Genomic DNA, 26070 nt, shown 5'->3' on the forward strand with positions numbered 1-26070 from the left:
CAAGTTGCACACTTCCTCACTGAGAGCACTCTGCAGGCGGCAAAAGTAAATAAAAGGAGGAACCTATGGACGAAGCACCGGATCCTGACTGAATGAACTCTGCTCATGTGGGGAGACTGTTGGGAACTGGAGGACATGCTGCCACGGTGCGACTAAAACTTTCTGTTGGAGACAGGAGGAAGGTATGTCCATGTTTTGTGAATGGGACAGGTGAGCCGGAACCAAATGTATAGGTCAGAGATGAACCACAGGCCTTCAGCGATGGCGCCGCCGTCTCTGGGCCAGAGCCCTCCGCTGTCCTCCCGGACGGCCCCAAAGAAGACCACCTTCCAGGCTCTGGGGTCATCCGGGATGTTCTCCCCCTCATGGGCCAAACGGGAAGCCAAGCGGACCTCCAGCCCCGTCAACTCGCCCACCCACTCCATCATGAGCTCGCCCAAACTTTGGCAGAAAGCGTCCGTCTCCAGACTGGCTGAGGAGTTTTTCTGGATCGGCGGCAGTGTGGTTGCACAACCCAAATGGAGGCTGGGTCAAATAGGTAAGCCTCCGCTAACCTTTTGGGAACAATTCATCCTCCAGACATATTCTGAATATGTGCTTTTAGGTGACCTTTAAGGGTCGTCAGTTGCACAAACAACAGAGAGGGAAGCGGAGAAGCAGATAATGAGCATATGGACTGCAGACAATCCTTTAGGATTAGCCTGAATGATGTGCCAGGTTGCGTCACATGTATCTTCAGATTACAAACAAAGGTTACCTGCTCACGGCGCACAACAACAATGACCTGAACTCACCACGAAAAAATGCTGCTGCAAAAATGTTGCATGCATGTGACTGATAACAAAAAGCATCAGAAAACTCAAAGTCTTTTTAAAATTATTTGTTTATTTAATTGTGTTGTTTTGTTGTGTTTTGAATTGAGTTTTTAATTAGCTTTGCCACTTTATCTTTATGTTTTCTTGTTTATCACTGATATTCAACACTTTGTTTCAGGTAAAGCGCTTTATAATTAAAGTTACTGATGATGATAATGATAAAAAATTAAGCATGGAATGTGTTTTATTATACAAAAGAAATCATTTTTGATTCATTGACTTGTTTTCTAAATTTGTTTGCAGCACAATTAATATGTCAGTCTTTTGCATTCGTTTAGTCATCATAGCCAAAAGCATTGATTGCCAAATTTACCAATTTAAAAAGTATATTACACTTCTAAAATTATACATATCTATGATACATATGTATGTTTTATAAATTTATATGATACTTTTACTTGAATCAGCAGATTTTTTAAGGAAAATATTTAGAGAAATAATGATCAAAAATAACATATTTGGTGTTAAAGGGTTAAATCTAGTCAGATGATTTTCACTTTAAGTTGTGATATTAATCTTGCTTAATCTGTTTAATGTTGCTTATGTTGTTATTTTATCAATAATATAAGCAGCTACCTAAAAGCATTTGACACAGACCATGCTTGGTTTATTTACTAAATGTGTTTAATAGATATAAACACAAAAATATATATAATATATATATATATATTGTTATATAAATAATATAACAAATTACACCAAGTATCAACTAAACAAAGGTGGGTTTTTACACATTTTTGCAGTCATATTTGATCACAACACCTGAATCTAGCTATCTGCAATATTCTTTAATATTGTCATTATTCTGTCAGTGCCTGTGCATCACATTTATTTGCCATGCTTTGCTCTCTGAGGGTTTCTGAAAATGACCCTTTTTACCATCATTCCCGCTGTAGTGGAGCGATGTATGTGCACCATGCAGACCGGCACCCAGATGACCAAACTGAAGGGGAAGAAGAAAGGCCTGGTCCGGTTCTTCTTCCTGGATGAGCACAAGTCCTGCATCCGGTGGCGGCCTTCCAAAAAGCATGACAAGGCCAAAAGTGAGAGTTCAAAGTTATTTTTATTGAACAAAATAACCAAACAAAGCTGAACTAGAAATGCTGTTGACTGTGAAACCAAGGCTTCAAAAATTGAAAATATAATGTAAATGTTTGGAGTGGAAAGTCAGGTTGTTCCAAAAAGATGACTTTAGTCGATTTTTTTCCCTGAAGTTAACAAAAATGTGAATAATTGTTGACTTTTTAAACATGCTTGATGACAATTCATCTGAAATCCACTGATCATCGTTGATAATCTTTTGCAATTTGATTGTAGTCCAGCTGTGGTAAAGTCATCAGACTGAAGATGATTTGTAGGGGAGCCTTTATATTTCTTTATAAATTCCTACACACCAAAGTAGAAACCAACCTCTAAAGCCAAAGTAATTGTCTGTAAATAAATCCAAAAATCCAAAATAAATCAATAGAAACAAATAAAAATCAGCTTCACTTAAGAACTTGAAAAGCATTGTGCTCTCCAGTATTTGAAAAGATATTTGGAACGACCAACATGTTTGGATAAAAACATTCTGTGCTCATATAACCTAGCTAACACCATTTCTACTGTGAAGCACAGCGGCGGCGGCATTATGAAGCTGTGATCAAATCTGCTAAATATGATGAAACTTTTCAAATAAACCTGTTCCATAGTAATGATCTAGTGAAAACACAAAATTAGCCTGAAGTGCACAGTCAGGATGACGAAGGAGTGGCTTCAGGAACAGTTACCAGATTTAAATCCAAAAGAACAGACTGTATCTGGAAAGGCCTAAAAATGCCTGTCTGCTAATACCGCCCCATGCAGCTCAGCTGAGCAGGAGAGGATCTGCAATGTCAGAAAATACCCAAAATAGATTCACCAAGCCTGCAGAGATGCAACCAGAAACACCTGAAAATGCTGCTGTGGCAAAGGTGGTTCAACAAAATACCAAACCAAAGCTGTGAAGATTTAGGTACGTGATACATTTGAAGGCATATGTGAGCTAAGTGGCTGCTTAGGTCCCCCACACCACCAGGGGGCCCCCAAGAGCGCCAAGCTAGCATGATAAAATATACTGTTATATGTACTTAAAATAACATTGAGTAATACAAACAATGCTATTACGCATGGAAAAATGATTTCTATCTTATTTTTATAGTTGTTACACAAATAAAAACTTAATCTTTTCCTGCTGTTGACCGTTGGGGAATTATAAGATATCAAACCCGTTAACTTGTTTAATTTAAATTTAGTGTTTATTAGCTGATGTCACTTTGAAATAGTAAAAAAAAAAAAAAAGGCAGGCTTAAATACAACTCCGCATTTCAAAATTCTGATATTATTTTTTTAGTTTGCTACTAACGCCTGTAAGATGCAAGCTAATAAATAGAGTAGTTTATGATGAAGCATCTGCTGACATGTTATGGTGCGTTCACATCGTGTTTCGCGCATCAGGCACGTCGGTTCACATTCAAAGTCTATGTGGCGGGCACGTCGCTGCGTGTTCTGCGTGTCTAGCACGGCGCGATTTGAAGCGTTTCGAGCATTTGACGCGTCAAGGGCATCCAACGCGTCCAACAAATAGGCCTGTAACGGAAAACAAAGGCTGATGCGCCCACAATTTTGTATATTTTGTATATATGTACACAAAATGTCTTAAAACATATTTTCATTTTTCTTTATGACAACTGTCCCCAAACTGATTTTAGAATAAGACTGAGTTATAAACAAAAATGTGAAAAAAGTCAAGGGGTGTGAGCACTTTCAGATTTCTCTGTTCATTTGTTTTCTGATGACTTTGTGGAATCGGTCTGAAAACCTGAATGTTTTTTTTTATGTTCCAGTATCCATTGATGCCATCCATGAGGTCTGTGAGGGGAAAAAATCTGAGATCTTCCGGCGTTACGCAGAAAACCGCTTCGACCCAAACTGTTGCTTCAGCATTTACTACGGGGATCGAGTCAAGTCCCTGGACCTGGTCTCCAACAATGCAGAGGAGGTGCGCACCTGGATCCAGGGGCTCAAGTACCTGATGGCCGGGATCAGCGATGAAGACAGTCTGGCCCGCAGACAGCGCACCCGCGATCAATATCCTTTATCCACTCCTTCATGCTAAGTGATTAACAGCTGAGGTCCTGTTGTATTTTCTGATTGAGCCTTAACTGCGGTTGCACATGGTTGCAGCAGACCTTCTCTGAGGCTGACAAAAATGGAGATGGTACCTTGAGCATTGGGGAAGTTCACCAGCTGCTCCATAAGCTTAATGTCAATCTACCCAAGCAGAAAGTCAAGGACATGTTTCAAGTGAGAACATTTACACCACTTGCTTAATACCTAGAAACACAGCTAGAGATGTTTATTCATGCTCATATTTAAAAAGAATATTTGAAAATGTGATTGTTCTGCAGCAGCCAGATGTTAAAAATTATGAGCAAGCAAGAAGGCTAACTGTGGTGGCTTGCAAAAGTAGTCATACATTTTCACTTTGTGCCTTGTTCAAACATCCATTTGTACTTTTCTTTTTTGCTGGATTTTATGTCACAGATCAACACAAAATTTGAACGTAACTGTGAAGCAGAATAAAAAGGATAGATTGTTTTTGACATTTCACACAGGTTTAACTTGCTAATATTTGCTAGCAAAAAACGATCTGAATGATCGTTCTTGCTAACAAAAAAACGATCTGTTGTTAGCAAAAGATTGTAAACCCAACTTCAGATCCTCATTCATCTTGTTATTTACTATAAAGTTTGGAAGATTTGAGTTTATAGGCTGTATAATAAATTAACTGACATCAAATTAATGATTTAGCAGAAATTATCCATTAACTAAAAGTGAATAGGACTAAACACCAGCAGTGCTAACATGCTAATCTTTAGCCTCTTTTTTCCCCCTGTACTTTTAAATGAATATTTTATGTCAAGTGCAATTTTTTAAGGCTTTCACAGTAATAAACTCTATAGAATAAGCTGTCTACCCTGAAAAAAGAAGTCATACTTTTTAATATTTTATCATGTTACAGCCACAAATTTCCATGAATTTTGTTTGGCTACACAAACCAGTACAAAGTATTAGTAGAATAAAAAGGTTGGTTTTTCAAATATTTTTCAGAAATAAAAATGTGATAACTGTGTTTGTTATTGGCTCCCCTGTGCCAGTACTGACTAAAAATATTTTTTTGATGTAGTTACTGCAAGCTTAAAATTTGTCTCAAGTATCTTTAAACATCAGGAGATTAAACTTTTCACCTTTTCTTTTTTGGAAAGTAGCTCAAGTTTGGCTAGATTGAATAAATAGCATAAATGAAAGCATATTTTCAAATCTCAATTGGATTCTGATTTGGACTTTGACTAGGCTAGTCTGATAAATAAATGTAATTTGATTTAAACCATTGCATCGTGGCTCTTTATATATGTTTTTATTCACCTCTAACAAGTTTCCCTCCAGGACTGACTTTGTTCAGTTCTCTGATCAGCAGTCCATCAGCATGATGCTGCCACCATGCGAAAGTTGTCTTCAGGGTGATCAGCCGATTCCAGTTCAGTCAGATGTTGGCAAAATACTTGTGGAAAATGATGAGGATAACCGAGGCCAGAGTTCGGAGAACAACAGCAGAAATCAGAAACCTATCAAGAGATTTTCTCTGTGATCTGGCCATCAGATCAATTGAAGCAGCAGAAAGATTAAATGAAGCGACGCAGGGCGGAAAAAAAACATCTATTCAGCTACTTGGCAGAAGAAGACCAGGGACTGCTGCAGGAAAGCCATATGGCCGCCACAGATGGCCTGAACTGCTCTGTGTTATTGCATTAGTTCAGCAGCTAACTGGATTCCTCCTGGCGACAATTACTGTGTATGAGATATATCCTATTCTGCTTTTCCCCTTAAGCCGATGCTGGGAGATTTATTCCCTTTGTAATAAAACTCTCCTGTTGCAGGAAGCAGACACAGATGAGATCCAGGGCTCTCTGGGCTTCGATGAATTTTGCTCTTTCTACAAGATGATTTCCACACGTAGAGACCTCTACCTGATCATGATCTCCTACAGCAACCAGAAAGAAGTTCTGGATCTGCACGACCTCGCACGTTTTCTGGAAAACGAACAAAAGGTAAAAATAAAAAAAAAAGATTAGAAAAATCCAACTAAGATGTTCTGGGGGGAAAAAAAGTTTTATTAATTTTCCCAGCTTTTACATCTGGTGTTGTTTAATTAATCTTCAATTGATGTGACTTCTTAATTTTTGTGATTTATAGGAAACTTGTATATACAATTTAGGAGACACAATCTTCATTGGTTTTAGGAAAAACAACTGAAATGTTACATTTTTAAATTAGATTATTAAATATCAAATTTCAGTTATTTCACATGCATTCAGTCTTAACTTTCACAAGTGATATTAATGCAACTCTGAAATTTTTATAAGGCATTTAATTTATTTAAAATTATTGTTTATATTTCAAAATCTGTTGTAGGGTCAATACACTGATAAATACTTTTGTGTCATTGTGTGAGCTACTTCAGTCTTTCCAAATGTATATTTTTTAGCTTACTATTTACTATACATTGTGTTCTGTTTATATTATATTTATATAAAATATTTATATTACACAACATTAATTTTGTCCAACCGAAACCCATTGTTAAGTCAACTAACACTCATTTTAAAAAGAATTTAAATTTCCTAATAGAAATATAAAATTGAAAAATTAAAATAGAATTTGTATGAAATATTAAGTTTTAATGTGAATGAATCTCACAATTTCATCAATTGTGCTAGTAACATACGAATATAAAAGCTTACATTTGCATGTTGTCAAATTTTGATTTTAAAATCAATTTTTTTTTTTATTTGATAAAAAAAACTTTATTTTATTTCAAATAAAGCGTATCTTTATTTGAAATATTAATGTTCATTTATTATCTGTTATATGTAAATATTATTTACATTGTTTGCAATTAATAATCACATTAATTACAAAAAATGTACATTGCGATTATTAATTTGCAAAATATTTATTAAAAAACCTATTATTAAAACTTTAATAATTAATTTAAAATTATTTAAAACTTTATTATTAATTTTTGGGGTCTTTTTTCAATCTAATAGCTTGGAGAGTGTTGCTTAAAGTATGAATTAAACAAATACTTTGTTTATAAATTATTTAATCAAAAACGTTATGGGTGACAACGATTGATGCACATAATATTTGTGAAAACAATAATTTGATTGCATAGATTGTTCGTTTCTTCTTTCCTGAACAAATGTACTCAAGTCAAAGGTGTGAGATTACATTAAGTTATTTCAATACTTTCATACATTTTTACATTTACTGCTGCTGAACTTTAGAATAAAACATTATTCTAAGTGATCAGAAGATGCGAACCCATCATGTTTTGTTCTTTCTAGATGCGCGGTCTGAGCAGAGAGCATTTATTCGACATTGTGGCTAAGTTTGAGCCATGTCCTGAGAACCTCCAGAATATGGTGTTGGGTATTGACGGTGGGTAGATGTTGCTTATCAAGTAAATTCTCAGAAAATTAAGTGAATTTTGCCACTTACGCAGAACATGCCACCAGTGTGCAAATGCACGTTATGACACTCCATCCTTCCTCCTTCAGGTTTCACCAACTACATGCGAAGTCCTGCAGGCGACATCTTTAACCCCGAGCACAATCAGGTGAACCAGGACATGACGCAGCCTCTCACTAATTACTTTATTGCCACGTCGCACAACACCTACCTGACTGGAGACCAGCTGCTCTCCCAGTCCAGGGTGGAAATGTACGCCTATGTTCTGCAAGCAGGCTGCCGCTGTGTGGAGGGTGAGAGGCTGCAAAAACCACTGCAAGTGTTTGTTTTCATTTTTGCGTGATTTACAGAAACATCAGCACATCTTTGTTATTTTTCCCCTCTTCCAGTGGACTGCTGGGATGGACCGGATGGTGAACCCATCATTCATCACGGCTACACTTTGACGTCCAAAATTCTCTTCAAAGACGTTGTTGAAACAATTAACAAATATGCCTTCTCTAAGTCACCGTAAGCTCTGTTGTAACTTTGTAACTTTTATGAAAGTTTTTTTTTTTTTTGCACATTTGGTGAAGCTGTCACTATGTTCTGACAGTTTGATACGAGACAGATAATCTGAAAAAATGTAGCTCCTCTACCTTCTCCCAGTTCTCCTAGTGCCAACTAGAAACATCCAATCATAGGCAGGAGGCGGGCCTTAGCGCTGTCAATCACCCTGGCCTCCCCTACTTGCTCTCTACTCCACTGCAGCTACTAGAGCTTGTTTTGAATGCTAAGGCTAGTTAGCATAGCCACCAATGACAGCAGATAAGCGGTTTTCCTGTAATGACAATTTGTTTTTCTGCCATTAGCACTTTTAGCAATCAGTCAATCACGTTTATTTGTATATATCACATTTCAGCAACAATGAATTTCAAAGTGCTTTACTTCATAAAAACACAAAGTCGTAGAACACACTAACAATTGAAGCATTACATTCTGTCAAGTGCTGTTGTTATAAATGCACACAGACCACCAGTGACGTGCGGTGAGGTTCATAGCTGGTGAGGCACTGACGTCATCAGAATCAGATTTGCAAATAGATGCATAGATTGACAGCAGTTTACAGGTTATGTTTCACTTCTGCATCCTTACACATACAAACTGTAGCTCACAAAATCTATCGCTGCACTTGACTTGCTTCCCGAATCGTTTAGCCTAGCTCGCTGTCACTTACTCGGCAGTTGAGGAGTGAACAAGACGAACGTCTGGGATCTTGAGCGCCCCCTGCCATGAGGCAAGAGAACTGCCTGCCTCACCTCGAACCTGTTCTCTGCCGTTTATAATCGCTCATTACACGAAACACGTTACACAAACACAGTTGGTGACAAAAAGCACTGTACATTATATACATAAGCTAAATTATTGGAAATAAGTTCACATATTAAATTTGTTTAAACCATTTTATTGACGCCGTACAGCAACATGCTCTCTCCGCTTAGCAGCCAGCGCAGAGCCAGGGGTTGCGCAATCCAAGGTGAGGCAGAGCTCACTGCTGCCTCACCGGCATCGCTTCCAAGCATTTGAATGGGAAAATAAGAAAATTCAGCGATTTTGAACAAATAAAAATCGAAATTGGTGAAGCTACATGAAAAATAAATATTTTTTAGTACAAACCACCGGATGAATATAACAATTTAAATTACTTTATGATTATATATTTGATTATGATTATATACTTTCCATGATGGCTGGTGAGGCACTGCCTCACCTGCCTCCCCTGACCGCACGTCACTGCAGACCACTGAAGTGGACACTACTGCATAATACGATACACTGCCAACTACTGGCCATCCACTGCAAGTGCAAGAACATTTTTGTTAAATCCAATATGGCAGACAAACTAATACTGCTGATGTATTTTCCAAATAACAACTTTGTATTTGGAGAAAATTAGAACTGATCAACTAGAAATAAATCCTAGAAAAAATGTGTTTTTACAACAAAAAAAAAATCCCACTTTTTTTATGCCTTAAGAAAATCAAAAACACTTTGTAAAAAACTCTGGACATAAAGGATCATAATTCATTCATGAAAGGGCTAAAGGCACTCAGTGTTTCAGCTGTTATGCAATTTTCTGGTAATTTGTTCCAGATTTGTGGTGCAAAGAAGCTTGATGCTGATTCTCCATGTTTGGTTTTGGTTCTGGGGATGCAGAGCAGAACCAGAACAACCAAAACTGGTTATTTTTGTACAGGGAGGTGGTGGAGGAAAGCGATCTTTTCACCGATTACCTGTCTTCTACTGCACAAAATTGTGACCGTTTTTAACAAATATGTGAAAAACATGTTCTTTATATATATACAGGTATATATAAAGATATATATGTTTCATATATCTTTATAAAATATATATACTGCAGTTTTAATATATTAGTTCTGTTTGTTTTGAATCCTCAGTTTGTCATGATTCTCCTCCAGGTATCCTGTTATCCTCTCCATAGAGAACCACTGCACTGTGCCACAGCAGAAGAAAATGGCCGAATACCTGAAAGAGGTGCTGCAGGACAAACTGGATCTGACTAACGTCAGCGCGCAGGAATGCAAGAAGTTGCCTTCACCTGAGATTCTGAAAGGAAAAATTTTAATCAAGGTACAAATTTGTTTATTTCACAGGTCAAATAAAGTGATAAAAAAAAGAGAATAAATTCTTGTTTTTCAGGGAAAGAAACTGCCAGCAAACCTTGACCCTGATGCAGAGGAGGGAGACGTATCTGATGAAGACACTGGGAACGAGGAGGAGGAAGATGATGATGATGATGATGATGATAATAGTGACAACGACTTACAGGCAAATTACGAGATAAATAAATGGATGAATGGACGGACGGATAGATGTGTTAACAAATAGCATTGCACTTTTTCAGCCTGGGAACGGTGCAGAATCAACTAATCAGCCCAAGAAGAAGAGACGGTTTGGCAGATCAATCATAAGAAGCTTCAAAAGAAAGGTGCCAGTTCATTTCTTCAGATTGTCTTTCCTATTAAAAAAAATCATATTTGAAAAAGCTTCATTTATCTTTCATGTTTTCAGAGGAAAAAGAAAATACGTGTAAAAAACAAGGCTATGTCTGACGGTGAATCAGACCACAGCAGCAGCCGAGACAGAACCCAGATTGTTTACCATCCTAAGTAAGGTCCCTGAACTGGACGCATCAGCCTTATAAGATGTTTAATATCTAAAATTACATTTGTGTTTCTACAATATTTCTTCAGAAAAAGGAAAACCATGAGACTCTCCAGAGCTTTGTCTGACCTGGTCAAGTACACTAAATCTGTCAGAGTGCATGAAATAGAAACACAAGGTAAAAATCAAAGAGGCTTTACGTAGCGGCGCTTAGCGAAAATCAGCACATCTATGTTTTACATAATGGCGTACTGGGGCCATTGTAGATAGAAAAAATGAGTACATTTCTCCCAAAAAACTCTGAAATTTTCTAGAAAAAATCCTGAAAATTTCTGAGTTTCAAAAGTCGAACATTTTCTAGAAAAAAAATCTGGAATTTGAGAATAATCTCAGAAATGTTCTAGACAAAACTTGGAAACATCTGAGTTTGAAAAGTCAAAAATGTTAAAGAAAGTCAAGAATTTTGAAATTAATCTCCGAAAATATCTAGAAAAGTTTGGAGATTTCTGAGTTTCAAAATTCTAAAATTTCCTTTAAAATTTCCCCCTTAAATCTCATCATTCCTAATTTTGCACCAGCAAAATTTTCGACTTTTCAAAAATGTCCATGTTTTTTTTTCCCTAGCAAATGTTATTATGCTAAAATTGTTTTGAGTGTTTTTGGCACAAAATCGCTTTCTTCTATCGACAATGACCCTAATACGCAGGCTGTTGTCATGGATTTGTGTTTCGCAGGGTTTTTGAGCAGCTGGCAGGTGTCATCTCTTAACGAGACTGTAATGAACCAGATTTTACAGCTAAAACCCGGCGAGCTGGTGCGTTTCAACCAGCGCCAGCTTATCAGAGTCTATCCGTCGAACTTCAGAGTGGACTCGAGCAACTTTAACCCGCAGCCATATTGGAATACGGGATGCCATATGGGTAATCGATATAGACAGTTACGTAGTGAAAACGTATGTAATCAGTCATGACGGAGGCTCAAATGTCTTTGCTGAAAACGTTTGATTCGATTTACTGAACAAGAAACGGCAACGGACATTTCGTATCCTAGCAACAGAAATAAACGTAAGACAAAACCATATCCGGTTAAGCACTCTTCAAAATAAAACACTCTTTCCAAAATAAATCATGATTGGCGCTTTGCTTTTTTTTGTTTTTATGTTCAATCATTTTAAATTCAGTGAATACTTCAATAATAATAATAACAATTATAATACATTTAATGACAGTTTATAATTATTAAGTTATAAATTATTATTCCTTTATAATTTAATGAATTTAATTTAATAATAATTTCATTTCCCTTTTGGGTTAATAACGTATGTTTGAATTGAATTGAATAATAATCATGTAAATACCTTTAGAAGTGTTTTTATCATTCTGTGTTGTCTGATTTTGTAATGATGTTAATTATATACATTATTTTCATTTTCATCTTTAAAATACCAAAATTTCCACTTAAATCTGTATTTATATCATATATCTGATGATGTAATTTTTAATATTAAATGACTGATAATTTGATCAGTTACTCAGTACTTAAGTAGGCTTTCTACCAAATACTTTTTTACTTGAGTACATTTTTGGATGGCCACTTTTTACTTTTACGTGAGTAAAAAGCTGTTGAATTTGTGCTACTCTAACTTGAGTACAGTTTTTGAGTACTCTATCCTCTACTCTGCACATAACTGTAAATTAGCCACAATACATATCCTTAAAAGCTGTGTAATATTACCAGAAGGTCTCCATGTTTATTTTGCATGTTTTTATTTTATTCTAGTTGCAATGAATTACCAAACAGAAGGCAGAATGCTTGAATTGAACCGAGCCAAGTTTTCAAGCAATGGAAATTGTGGATATATTCTGAAGCCTAAGTGCATGTGTAAAGGTATGGGTGCAGTGTGTGTAAACAGAACAATAAATGTAATTATGCAAAAGAGTGGCTAAATGCTTCTGGTTTTTCTCAGCTGCCTTTAACCCGATGACAGAGGATCCATTGCCTGGACACAGAAAAACTCAGCTGGTGCTAAAGATAATCAGTGGGCAGCAACTTCCCAAACCCAAAGACTCAATGTTTGGAGACAGAGGAGAAGTAAGAGCCAGAACAACCATTCCGAGTTTATTTAAATTATTAACAAAAAATTACCTCTGATTTGATCTTTTCTCAGATAATCGATCCCTTTGTTGAAGTTGAGATCATCGGTCTGCCTGTCGATTGCTCCAAGCAGCAAACCAGAGTGGTTGATGACAACGGTGAGCGCAGAAACTCCCTGTCTAAGTCGCTTTATGTCCATTTCTCACATTTATTTAAAGTTTTTGTCATGTAGGCTTCAATCCGATGTGGGAGGAGACCCTTGTTTTCAGCATCCTGATGCCTCAGATCGCCCTGGTGAGGTTCCAGGTCTGGGATCATGATCCTATTGGACGGGATTTCATTGGCCAGAGGACGGTGGCTTTCACCAGCATGATGCCAGGTAGGCTGTCGGCTCAAATCTCCAGAGTTGGACTGGAGTTTAAATCTGGGGATTAAGATGTAACCTTGAAGGAAGCCCAGTGTCAGACTGGTTGATGTTTAGCATCATAATCCAGCTGAAAAACCCAGTGACAAACCTGTTTTAGTTACTTTTGTATTTATTGTATTTTTCAAATATTTCTTTATACCATCCTCTACGACATATTTGTATTGAAGTAGCATCATTGGTCCTCCACTGTAATCTGTGGGCATGAGGTACTTTTCCATGTATTCATATTTCAGTTTTAGATCAGACCCAGCTGAAATGTTTGGGTTTGTTTTTGTTTTTTTGCTGAAAGTCTCAGTCTGGAGAAATGCACCAGCCATCAACAGTAAATGATAACTTTAAACATCAGTAACTGTAATAATCTCCATTAATGTACTGATGATTTGTTGCCTAAATATGTGAAAATATTTATTTAGTTCATTTTTTCTCCTTTTTGTTCTTTTACTGCACATTTTGATAGTTTTCTTATTTTTGTTGCTATGGTAAAATTTTAACATGAGAATTATTTTATCTTTTATTTTGATTAACAAAAAGCAGATACCAAACATCCAGAAAGTATTCACAGCACTTCTCTTTTTCCAATTGTTTATTTTTCCACACAATACTCCATAATGACAGAGAAAATGTTTTTTAACTTATTTTTTAAAGCTAAAAAATAAGCTTTAAAATATTTACATAAATATTCTTATGCATAGCTTAGTATTTTAATCAGAAATCCTAGCCTCGGCTCATGTTGGTACAGTTGTTTTAAGGTGTTTTCTACTATTTTCTACCGTAGACATATGAACAAATGCAGGTTTTCTACTATATTAGCTTTGAATTTCAACAAAGATTGACTCTAAAAGCTCCCGTAATTTGTTTTTAGACATTTTTCTTGTCATTAGGTTTAAATCTATAAATCTCTTTTTTCAAAGTCTTGTTTATCTTTATTTTAAATCCTGAAAATAGAAATAAAATAGGTTATAATTTTCTAGAGGAGATATTTATCTAAAATTATAAGTTTTATTTTCTCCAAAAAGTCATGCGGCTCCAAACAAAATTAATTTGGCTGACCTGAGAGCAGAAATGGCTCATTAGATTATAAATGTTACAAATGATGCCCAGATGTTGCCATAAGTAAATGCCCCCACAGCATAATGCTGCTAACACCATGCTTCACAGTAGAGATGGTGGTATATGAGAGAATGTTTTATTTCAGTTTCACCAAACCAGAAAAAGTTCTTTGTCCTCTAGCATTCTGTAAAACTGATGAATACTTCCTGGACGCAGCATTTTATCTCACACACCTCCTAAACTATTTGTTAGCAAGTTTATCTTTGGGCTTTGTCTTGACTTTTATCCACTAGTAAAGTCTATTTTCCAATAGTTCCCCACACTTCGTTTACTAGAAGGTGATTATATGAGTCTCAAAATTTCCTGCGATTTTCCACAAGCATAACAGTCTCACTTCCCCAAGGCTTCAGAAAAATAAATTTCTAATAAAATCTAGATGTAAAAGACCAAATATAATAGTCAGACTTGGACTGTAAAATGTTTCTGATAGAAGATGAAGGACAAAGATCATAACCAGCTTGATTGTGCTTGCAGGTTTTCGGCACGTCTACCTGGAGGGAATGGCAGAGTCGTCCATTTTTGTTCATGTTGGCGTTAATGACATGACAGGAAAGGTATGTTACTTAAAAGGGAACCTGTTATGCAAAAATTAACTTTTTGCACATTTTTAATTTGGGTATTAACTGCTTCTATAAATAGCCCAAGTGCCTAAAAGAACAACCAGCTGTTTTTGGCAATAAGTTCATGTTTTTTGATGTCTGGAAAATGAGCCGTTTCAAAATCTCCCAATTGTGGCGCCGTTACCTGGCAACCCCACCCTAGACCCGCCTGTCACCTAGCAACCCAAGCGAATCTCCAGCACGTTTGGTCATCTGGTTTTACCACTTTCAACGGCTGCTGGAAAAGACAAGTGTTTTGTTGTTGACTCACCATCCAGAAATCACTTGCTGCATTTATGTTGACTGTGCAGAAGGCTCTACTTCTGCTTTTCAAAGATGTACGGTCGCATAGTTGTGCATCTGTTTGCATCAGTGTGAGTGTAAGCATTGAGTTGGAGAATGTGGCCAGCAGCAACTTATTTGGATTTAATGATAAAAACAACTCATGAAAATAGTTAGAAATTATCAGACTAAAATCTCATAATCTAAGAATAATCTTGTGCATAAAATGTTTTGAATAGGCCATGGATTAATCCTAACCTGTTCAAGGAAGCATAATAGGTCACCTATTAAATAAACTTCCATATTATTTACGATCTTCAAGTCCTGAATAAAACTTTCTTTGTGAAACAGATCAAACCTGCTCATGCCATGCATGCAGCTAGAAAACATATCCAAAAAGCAGCTCAGAAGCACATGAGGGGCCATCAAAGACATCCTTCTGTTGATGTCTCCGTCCAGTCCTCCGAAGATGGACGTGCTCTGTTTTTCAACCGGGATCTGGACACCATGTCTCAGGACAGCAGAAATGGAGAAATGTCTCCAGTGGTAAAAGGCCCAGCGGCTAAAGCTGCCTTCCACAGGGGGATGATGAGCGAGCCTGTGAGGCGAGCGCACAGAGTGAAGATCCACGAACCTCCAGAGACACGGCGAGGCTTCTTCAGCCGGATGTCCTCCACTGACTCTCACAACAGCAGCGGGGCCACTGCTCCCTATGTGAAGGAGGAAAGCTTTGACCTGGACACCCCGTCGCAGGTTTCTTTGGCGGAGAGTCTTGGTCCTGATGGCCGGGTTCAAGCTGATCAAAGGGACTCTGAGAATGAATCTGTGCTGCAGAGCTGCGCTGAGCAGTGTGCAGTGAGGAGGTTTGAACCGGAGCACCCTGAGCTGCCAGAGGAGCAGGAACCAGAGGAGGACAGTGAGGTTTTCACTGAACCTGAACACCATCCAGAACCTCAGCCTTACTCCGCCCCAGAGTCTCACACTCTGCCACCGCCTGAAGCCAAACTCTCTAAACTCATCCCTCCATCATCCCCCGCCAGGGTCAGACGCACCTTAGAGGCGCCGACGTCCAATCGGCCGTCGACTCAGATACGAACCAAAACCCGCTCACACAGCTGCCCCAGAAAACAGACCTGTTCCCCCCAGACGCCGGCGGTGACCCGGAAGCCCGCCTTTCTCTGGCAGCAAGAGCAGAGCCAGGTGAGACGCATTCCCAACGGCCTCTGGCTGTCCGGCAGCTCATCCAGCAACAGCGGGGGCAGCACCGACAGCCTGGAGTTTCTGCCCAGCCGCCCGCCGCCGGCCGGGTCAGAACAGCGAGAGGGAACGCTGCAGAGGGAGATGAAGGCGCTGTTCGACCAGAGGATGAAGGAGATTCGCTGTAAATCACCGCTCTTCTTTGACGGTGAGTCATTCAGAAGAAAATATCAACACTTGAAGCTGCAGTGTAGAAACACCAGCAATGACACAAGGGTAAAATTTCCATTCCTAATACTGGCTTTTCACTTTTTCTTTTCCTGATCAGATCACGACTCCGACTGAAACCACAGACATCAAAGTTCACGACAAGAAAGAACAAATGGAAAAGCAGGAGCCTGAGCAAAAAGACAAACTTTATTTTTCTAGTTTAGCTGGACTGTTTATGGTTCTTAACTTTTTATTGAGACATTGTTTGTGAAAAGAAATTGCTGAAATCAAATGATGCTGCTGCCAACTGTACAGAAATGCTTCCAAACTGTTAAATTAGTAGTCAAGCTTTATATGTAAGTTGTATTTTCAGATTTCAAATGTTAACTTGGATTAAAAGTTATTTTTTGTAAAAAAAAAAAAAAAAAAAAATGACCTGATTTTTTATTATTATTCGTATTTACATTTAGAAACCATTAGTAAAAAGCATTGGGGTTAAATTTCAGCTGGGCGATATGGTTTAAAAATGAAACCTCAGATTCTTTTAAATACCAAATCCCATGTATTTTCATCACTTTTTTGTTTAAAAAGAAATTTCAAATGATAGAAACTATTTTTACAAACTGGCTTTTATTTCAACCATGTTTCCTTTGAGTTGGCCTGAATTTCAAGTTGAAATAAACAAAAGATGTAAAAACACTTGTCAAACAAGATGGTAGTTTTTAACATCACAAGGAAAACCAAGGAATGTGTTGGAGAAAACAAATACTGATTTTCCAAGAATTCAATCCTCAAAATCAAAATACTTAATTTAGCAATAAAATGATTTTATCGCCCAGCTGTAGGTCTGAGGTTTTTGTTTTGAATAAAAGTTTAGTATCAAATTTAAAAACCTATAAAGTTACGTTTGATTTCATTTAAAAGGAGAAAACTTTTCAGACTAGAGAGTGTTTGAGTCTTTTATGCTTTTTCTTTGTCTGCATTCTCCTGGGGTTTGTCTGCACTGCTGTTCTTCAGGCGCAGACTGAGCTCCTCAGTTAGCACGGTGCAACATGACTTCTGCAGAGATCAGAGTAAGGAGCAACAAAACAAGACATTTCAATGATGACTAAAATCCAAACAATCCTCAGATAATCAAATCCTCGAATCATCTGAGTTGTTTGTGATTTCATTTAGTTCTAATAGTTCAGCTCTTGAAGAAATTGTAATTTTACAACTTTGCACATGTGAAACTAGCTGTGAATTAACCATAGAAGTACGCAAATTGAAATTACACAAATTTGTTGGATGGAAACACGGCAATTTAGAAAACAAAATGTCTTCTGATACAAAGTTGTTGCACTGGGATGAGGTGGTTTTCAAAATAGACATATTTTTGCAAAACTGCAATGGAAACACTTTAAATGTATTTTCCTATTTAATGTAAACACCAAAATTGTAAAATTATGTTTTTTCGACATTTGCAGAATATAGGTAACGATTTGCACACATTTGTAATGGAAACGCAGCTACTGTCACCCGGCTCGTACCTGCAGTTCGGCTGCCTTTCTGCGACTCTTAAAGGTGAGCTCCAGAACAGCCAGGAGGGTCCCCAGCCCGAGGCCCAGAGCAAGCACCAGGAACATCCCCTTCAGGCTGTGCGGCTGCACGGCTGCAGGTTTGGCCTTGTCTGCCATGCAGCTGCTGGCCCACCACTTGCTCCGCAGATAGGCCAGCTCCCCCGCCTCGCTAAGCTGGAGGATCGCCACACTGAGGTTCTTTATGATCGGGGAACCTTTATTTAAAGGAACATTTTATACATTTTATATTTGGAAACATTTTATATCAAGATATGAATTCATGCTTTTATTTTGTTTTGCTATTTTTATATACAAAAAAATATATTTATAAGGCATCAGAAAATATATTATTATGAACTAGAGTTGAGAATGGAGTTAGAAAGAGGGTTGGAATTCCTTCTTTCCAACCTGAATTCCAACCCTTCTTACAAATCCAATTACAACTTTACTTTTAACCCCAATTCCAACTTTAATGTTAACCCAAACTCCAACCCTAATTCAAACCCTAATTCCAACTTTTATTTAAACCCTAATTCCACCTTGCCTTTAAGCCCAATTCCAACCCTTTTCCCAACCCCAGTTTAAACTGGGGTTTAAACTGGGGTTCACCCTGGACAGGTCGGCAGTCTGTCGCAGGGCAACACAGAGACAGACAGGACAAACAACCAGGCACACACACATTCACACCTAGGGAGAATTTACAGAGACCAATTTACCTAACAGTCATGTTTTTGGACTGTGGGAGGAAGCCGGAGTACCCGGAGAGAACCCACACATGTACAGGGAGAACATGCAAACTTCATGCAGAAAGAAAATCGAACCCAGGACCTTCTTTCTGCAAGGCAACAGTGCTACCACCTGCGCCACTGTGCAGCCCTCCAACCCTCATTTAAACCCACATTCCAACCCTCCTTTTTGTTAAAGCTAGCTTCCTAACTAGCTTTAGCGTTTTAGCTCATTTTAGCTTATAAACTGTTAGAACTTTACAGCTTAGCTTTGTAAGCATTGCTCTGCACACATTTCTAACACTCTGGATGAGATTTTTGCATTGACTGAAAACACTTCACTTCTCTTCTACAGTTTTAATATTTTACAGATTTTTGCTTTATTCTTCTGGTTCTGACTATTTCTTAAATTTCTACAAGTCTTCTGCAGTTGACTTCAAATTCTTCTGCAAATTTTAGTAATATATTCAGCTTACAGCATTCACACTGCACTTTTGCAAGAAATGCATTTTTTCTATCCTAAGAATGATTTTGTGCAAAAAAAAAAGTGATGAACATTTTCTGTATAGATCTATCCTAACCTGTTCAAAGAAGCACAGTAGGTCACCTTTAATGTTTTATATTTGATTAACATTTGGTAAATCAAAATGAATGACATTTTAAGAGGAGGTTCCTTACCAAGTGGGGCAGCGATGCTGTATCCTCTCATGCCGATGACCTCATGCACTCTCACCAGCTCACAATGACGCGCTACAGCCAAGTCCAGAGAAACAGACTCTCCGATGAAGGCAAAGTTTCCCTCCTTTGCTTGCTTGACCCCCTCGTCCATAGACGACACGAAGCTCTGCGTTCTCTCCATGTGTTCGTAGATTCTGCGGTATACTGGGTTGTTTGAATTCTGGGTGAAGGAAAGAAACAGAAACATTTCCAGTGAGTCCGAACGGGGCAGACCAGCCATGCCAGGCCACACTCACCTTGAAAAAAGCAAGAGTGGAGGAACCGGCCAGGCATCCGTACTCGATCGTGTTCTGACCGGCCAAGTCCTCGAACCCTTTCACAGTCAGGTGACTGGACTCTGAGGCTTTGGAGGAGCTGAGGTTGGAGAAATAACAAGCCAAGAGAACGACAGAAAACAGCCACCAGCTGCTGCAGATGACACGTCCTGAAAGGGCTTTAGGGTGAGGACCAACACCTGAGATGCACAAATAAATGTTGCTTCAATATGGCTGTTCTGCAAAAACACAAATTCTTACCAAGTATTCTTGGTCTAGTTTTACAGTGCAAATATCTTAGTACACTTAAAATTAGACTAAACTAATATACAAGTAACTTTTCAGCAAGAAATAGGAGATTGTTGTAAGTCTATAATTCCTTGATGTTGACAAAAAAAGACTAGTTATCAGTGAAATAATCTGCCAGTCGAACAAAACAAGTTTTATTATTCTAAATCTATTCATAAAAATATTGGTAAGCATCAAAATACAAAGTATTTTTGGTTTAGTTTCTAGTTCCACTATCTTGGTACACTTGAAATAAGCAAAACTATGAAATAAAAATAAAAATATTCTCAAATGAACGCACAAAACAGTGTATTTTTCACTGTACACACTGCTCTTTTTTATATAAAGTTGTTAAAAAATATACTAGTAGCAGTGTTTATAACATTGTTTTACTCCAAAGTTTTTTCAAAATGTAGGTCACCACACTGCAAAAACACAAAATCTTACCAAATATTTTTGTGTAGCTTCTAGTACAAAACAAATTTACAAGTAACTTTTCAGCAAAAAATACAAGCTTCTTTTAAGTAAATAATTCCTGAAAATTGATGATAAAGTTCTAGCTATAAGTGAAATAATTTGCCAGTGGAACAAGATTTTTTAATTTATTATGATAAAACTATTGGTAAAAATATTGGCAAGTATACAAAACAAAGTGTTTGTGGTCTACTTTCTTGAGCAAATATCTTATTACGCTTGAAATAAATATTAGCTTCAAAGTAACTTTTCAGCAAGGAATAGAAGCTTATTTTAAGTAAATAGTTCCTTAATATTAATGAAAAAATACTTGCTATAAGTGAAATAATTTTGCCAGTGGAACAAGACATTTGAACTTGTAATATGGGGAAAATGTGCTGTTTCATTGGCAGATTATTTCACCTGTAACTAATACTTTTTCATCAATATTAAGGAATTAAATCAAGCTTGTATATCTTGCTGAAAAATGATTTGTAAATGAGTTTTGTGTTATTTCAAGTGTAATACGATATTTGCTCTAGTGTAGATAAAACTACTTGCTAAAAATTTGTGTTTTTTTGCAGTGTTGTGACCTAAACTTTGAAAGCACTTTGGAGTAAAAACATAATTTTATCAACACTATTACTGCTAAAATTAATTTTATTGACTTCATATAAGAAATTATCAGTATATGCTATAGTAAGAGATGTTACGCAGTGTTTGGTGGGTAAATTTGTTCAGTTCCTGTTAAAACTGCTATAATTAACAGGCAGAATTTTACAGTTTAATATTCTTAGTAAATATTTATTAACAGTTGTTGTATCAAGCTAATATGTAACAATATACTTGATTTTAAAAATGTAACAAAAAGCTGCTAATGATAGTTAGCCAATTAGTTAAAAACTAAATCTTGTTCTTGCTTTACCTTGTAGAGTCAGAGCTCCAGCTGCGTACCACAGGCTGTAGAGGAAACTGAATCTGTTTCTCTCACTCTGAGCCTCACTCCACTCACATGGGCTTACTCTGTATGTAAGGGGGGAAAAAATCATTTTTAACAAAAATTTTAAAAGTTTCAGATATTAGCGACACCATTCCTCCCTGTCCAGGTAATTTTACCAACCTGGCAGCTATGAAGATGCTAGCAGCAGTAGCCATGTAGGCGATGAGAATCCCCATCCAGGTTTCTGGCGCGAAGGGCGACAGGAAGTGAAAGAAACCGGCTCCCTCTGAGATGTCCTTCCTCAGCAGGATGCTGATCCCAGTCTGCATGAAGGGTTTGGTCATGCCCACAACTTTCTCCCGCGCTGCAGTCAGAGTCAGCGGCGCAATCGCAAGATCTGCCTCCTGTCAAATGAAAACATCAATTAATTCTTTTCTTTTTTTAAATTGTGAAGTGTTTTGACTGGTTTGACGGTTGCTGAGCTCACCCCTCTCACCACCTCTCCAATCATCCCGTTCCAGTTCCCGCTCTCATCCTGCCGACCGTAGGCGCCATCTTTCACCAGCTTCACCTTGTACTTGAGTCCAACTGTCTTGGCCACCTCAGAGAGCAGATCCATGCAAAAGCCTTCCAGTTGTCCTCCTTTGGACATTGTATACGGATCTTGCTAGTAATGCATACAGACACAACTTCAGTTGTCCTGTACCTTCTATCTAATGACCAAACTGATTGAAATAAAAGAGGAAGACCAACTACCTTAATGGTTGTGATTCTCAGTTCAGATTGCGCTGATTTTGGAAGAGGAAATGGTAAATATGGAATAAATTAGACAGCGTAGTATATTTCAGGTTAGTAGTTGCAAAGACTTTGATAAAACAACAGCACAGTACCATAATCTAATTGCCTCTGATTTGAGATTAGACTCAGAGGTTTAAACATGAGCTCACTGCAAAAACACAAAATCGGATCAAGTAAATTTTGGTCTAGTTTCTAGTCCAAACACCTCAGTGCACTTGAAATAAGTCAAAACTAACTTACAAGTAATTTTTCAGCAAAATCTGGAAGCGTGTTTTAAATCAATAATTGTTTAATATTATGATTATTTCACTTATAACAAGACATTTTTCCCATGTCATAAGTGAAATAATCTGCCAGTGTAACTAATACTCTCAGTAATCAATTTTAAATAATTATAGACTTGAAACAAGCTCCCGTATCTTGCTGAAATGTTACTTATAAGTTATTTTTGTCTTATTTCAGGTGTACTCTGATATTTGCACTAGAAACTAGACTAAGAATACTTGGTAAGACTTTGTGTTTTTGCAGTGTTGTAGCTCTCAAAGGATGAAACTTTCTCATTTGTGTGAGTTAAACCTTAATCATGTTTAACTGAAGTACCTTGCAAAAGTATTCATAAGTAAACCTAAAACATTATGTCTTATTACCAACAGATTTCAAGTATTTTATTGTGATTTTATATCAGAGACCATCACAAAGTACTTTAGTGCATAATAAAGAGAAATGAATCAACCAGCTGACTAATGCTGTTGTGGTCAGAGCTGGGAATTTTGACTTTCCCGCTGGAAAACTCTCCAAAGTTCAGGTTTCCCACTGTGAAAGTGGGAGCAACTCCAGCTACCCCCAGTAAGACCGACTTTGTGTTTCAACATGGCCGCTCCGCACATCAACAAAGTAAGCTGTGGTGAAAATATACACATGTAGGAGTGCGCACATGAAGTACGTACAATTTAAAACCAAATAGATTAATAGTGGTGTTTGCTTATGTAACGTAAAACAATGGTGGTAAGAAGTACTGCAAACAACGTCTATGGGCGTCACTATGTTGAAATCCTGACTTCTTAACTGGAACTGTTTCCTCTGGTCTGATGTCAAACCCACCTTCAAGTTCCAACTTCCACAGTAACTCGAACGCAGCATTAGAAGTAACTTAATTAGTAAGCAGAGTCCGCCTGTGGGTAATATAATCTCATTATAAATACAGCTGTTCTGTGAAGGCTTTAGAAGTTTCTTAGAAAACATTAGAGAGCAACAGAATCATGGAACACAGCAGACAGATCAGTGGTGACGAAATGGACTCTTTAAAGCAGGATCTGGTTATAAAACAATATTTCATGCTCTGTTCTTTTCTAACATGCTTTTACTCACATTGCCTGTCAGTTTTCTTCCACCAAAAATGAAATTCAATGTGAGTAAAAGCATTAAAGGAGAAACTGACAGGCCTTTTGTCCTGGTGGAAGAGAGACAGAGATCGAAAGCTCAGACTGGGAGAATCTGTTGACACAAACTGGTTGTGCAGTCCATAACTCTGGCCTTAATCGAAAAGTGGCAAGAAGAAAGTCTTTTTTGAGTTTGTATGAAAAACAGCAAGCATGTAGAAGAAGGTGTTCAGATCAAATCAGACCAGAAAGAAACCCAGTCAGAGGATGCAGAAGACTTGAGACTGTGGTGGATTTTCACCTTCCAGCAGATCATCAAGCCAATCACAGCCTGAGCAACAATAGAGCGGTTTAGATTACAGCGTACTTATGTGTTAGAATGGCCCAGTCAAAGTTCGGACCTGAATCAAAGTGAAAATCTTGGAAACCTGATGCTCACAGACTGTCTCAATCTAGCAGTCGGCCTTCTATCACCTGAATAACATTTCCAGAAATAGATGAATAATGTCTCAATAAGATCTAGAGAAACTCATCCATGACTTTATCTTTAGTTGCACTGATTACTGCAACAGTGTCTTGACAGGTCTGCCTAAAAAAATCAATCATCCAGCTGCAGCCGATCCAGAACGCTGCTGCTCGTGTTCTCACTAAAACCAGGAAGATGGAGCACATAAACCCAGTTCCACAGAATAGACTTTAAAATACTGTTAGTTTATAAATCACTGAACGGCTTAGCACCACAATACATTAAAGATCTGCTGTTGTATCAACCTTCCAGACCTCTCAGATCTTCTGGTTCTGGTCTGCAGAACCAGAATCAAAACCAGAACCAAACATGGAGAAGTAGCGTTCAGCTTCACTGCACCTCAAATCTGGAATGAACTTCCTGAAAACTGCAAAACAGCTGAAACATGATTTTTAGTCCTTAAAATCATGACTAAAAACACAGGTTTAGAGTTGCTTTTGTATCAGAATAAACAAAACATTAATCAACAATCTGATGTGTAACAATGGCACTTGACAAAATGTTGCTTCAATTGTTGACTGTATGTTCTATGACTTTATATTTTTGTGTTTGTGATGTTTTGCCTTGATGCTGAAATGTGATTAACAAATAAACCTGACTCATTGGCTGTTTTGCAAAAACAAATGGGTAAAAACATTGAACTTACTAAAAAAAACCTTTTCATTTCAGTGAAAGGTTGTCTTACAAAGTAGTATGTGGCATTAAACACACACACACCAAACGTCCCTGATTTTTAAGTGTGGAAAAAATACAAAAATTATGATGCATTTTATTCTACATCACAAATTTGTTTATTTAACATAAAATCTTGATAAAACACGTTAAATTTTGCAGCGGTAACGTCATAAATATAATAATTTAAGAGGCATAGGTAAGAAACAGTACAGTGCTGAAAACACATCAGTCTTGCTTAATTTTTCACTTCTGGTCACTAAATGTTTTTTTTATACAAATCACTTGACCAGCTGGTGGGATTTGGGGTCCCTGAAGGTCACGAAGTGCTTCTGGTATCCTGGAGACACTTTCTTTCCCTGAAAGTAGACTCTGCAGTCTATTTAGAGCAGAGTGTTAATTTAAAGAGCCTCAGTGGCATGGCAGTGTTTGATGGGAGCGCAGACAAAGAGTATCAAAAGCCTGAATCCAGGCCAAGGCCATGGGGATCCATCACCACAGGGTGATCCTGACAACCATCAGATCCTCCTTTTCAGAAGATGACACGTCATAAAGGCTCCTCAAGGCCCTGTCACTCTCTGAATCAGAGCGTCTTTGTTCGCATCAAAGACTCGATTTATTACCAATTTTGCGAGATTGTCAGTTGGCTCGCTCCCCTCTCCATTTTTCCACAAGAGTTGGACAGGATGCGGCGCTAAACTTTGATATTCATCCGAGCTGACAGTGCATGTATTTAAGTCTTGTCAAGCTTGAGAAGTTTGGACCACATCCTGTGGAGAAACATGAGGGATTTGGCAGAGAGCGAAAAGGGAAGCTGCCACCACACCGAATGAAAAATGCCTTGACCGGGGTCACAGGTCAAGAGAAAAACAAACTCGTTTTTCTTCTGACACAGAGCAGTAATGTACAGAAAATGTGTTAAACTGCTGCAGTTTGTGTTGAAGCAATGGCGTCTCTTACCTGCAGTACACACCTCCAGATCCAGGAAAAGCCCAGAGGACAGAAGAAGAAACGCAAACAGCATCCTGGCTCTGTTCACCTGTAACCTACAAAAACAGGATTTAAAATCACTTAAGAGTGAGCCGAGCTAAATGAAGCAGAGTGAAAGGAAAGCTCTACCTGAGGTGAATCCAACGCGGCGAGCTGAAGACAGAACCCAAACGCTGAGAGCCGAAGTTTTTCAGCTTCACGTCCATCAGCAGAGAGCCAATGAAGGTTTTGTGGGTG

The 26070-nt window shown here is 37.8% G+C and overlaps 2 protein-coding genes across 2 annotated transcripts; one reads left to right on the plus strand and one right to left on the minus strand.

Annotated features, from left to right (window-relative positions):
• LOC102225168 (1-phosphatidylinositol 4,5-bisphosphate phosphodiesterase eta-2-like) lies at window positions 1-16715 on the plus strand. Its single transcript, XM_014475909.2, has 21 exons — window positions 1-538; window positions 1772-1918; window positions 3740-3983; window positions 4070-4199; window positions 5834-6004; window positions 7304-7397; window positions 7517-7720; window positions 7817-7937; window positions 9887-10058; window positions 10128-10256; window positions 10333-10416; window positions 10500-10597; window positions 10682-10770; window positions 11327-11512; window positions 12372-12479; window positions 12559-12683; window positions 12760-12844; window positions 12919-13065; window positions 14698-14777; window positions 15456-16509; window positions 16630-16715. Exons 1-21 carry the CDS (start codon window positions 202-204, stop codon window positions 16644-16646), a joined length of 3822 nt encoding a protein of 1273 aa, XP_014331395.1. The 5' UTR covers window positions 1-201; the 3' UTR covers window positions 16647-16715.
• Window positions 16700-26070, minus strand: LOC102223790 (glutamate receptor U1-like). Its single transcript, XM_005796935.2, has 10 exons — window positions 25963-26070; window positions 25804-25889; window positions 22225-22256; window positions 21956-22135; window positions 21649-21872; window positions 21454-21551; window positions 19770-19987; window positions 19474-19693; window positions 18041-18285; window positions 16700-17570 (listed from the first exon to the last, which is right to left on the minus strand). Exons 1-10 carry the CDS (start codon window positions 26037-26039, stop codon window positions 17472-17474), a joined length of 1479 nt encoding a protein of 492 aa, XP_005796992.2. The 5' UTR covers window positions 26040-26070; the 3' UTR covers window positions 16700-17471.

Source organism: Xiphophorus maculatus, chromosome 20, assembly GCF_002775205.1.
Source record: "Xiphophorus maculatus strain JP 163 A chromosome 20, X_maculatus-5.0-male, whole genome shotgun sequence".
Lineage (NCBI taxonomy): Eukaryota > Metazoa > Chordata > Actinopteri > Cyprinodontiformes > Poeciliidae > Xiphophorus > Xiphophorus maculatus.

Excerpts from the sequence above, each read along its gene's own strand:
- LOC102225168 (XM_014475909.2), top strand. The coding sequence starts at position 202 with ATGGGACAGGTGAGCCGGAACCAAATGTATAGGTCAGAGATGAACCAC. Across the intron at positions 3,984-4,069 it reads AGACAGCGCACCCGCGATCA|ATGGTTGCAGCAGACCTTCT; the intron begins ATATCCTTTATC and ends CTGCGGTTGCAC. Across the intron at positions 10,059-10,127 it reads AAGGAAAAATTTTAATCAAG|GGAAAGAAACTGCCAGCAAA; the intron begins GTACAAATTTGT and ends CTTGTTTTTCAG.
- LOC102223790 (XM_005796935.2), bottom strand. The coding sequence starts at position 26,039 with ATGGACGTGAAGCTGAAAAACTTCGGCTCTCAGCGTTTGGGTTCTGTC. Across the intron at positions 25,890-25,962 it reads CCGCGTTGGATTCACCTCAG|GTTACAGGTGAACAGAGCCA; the intron begins GTAGAGCTTTCC and ends CTGTTTTTGTAG. Across the intron at positions 21,873-21,955 it reads TTGGAGAGGTGGTGAGAGGG|GAGGCAGATCTTGCGATTGC; the intron begins GTGAGCTCAGCA and ends TTCATTTGACAG.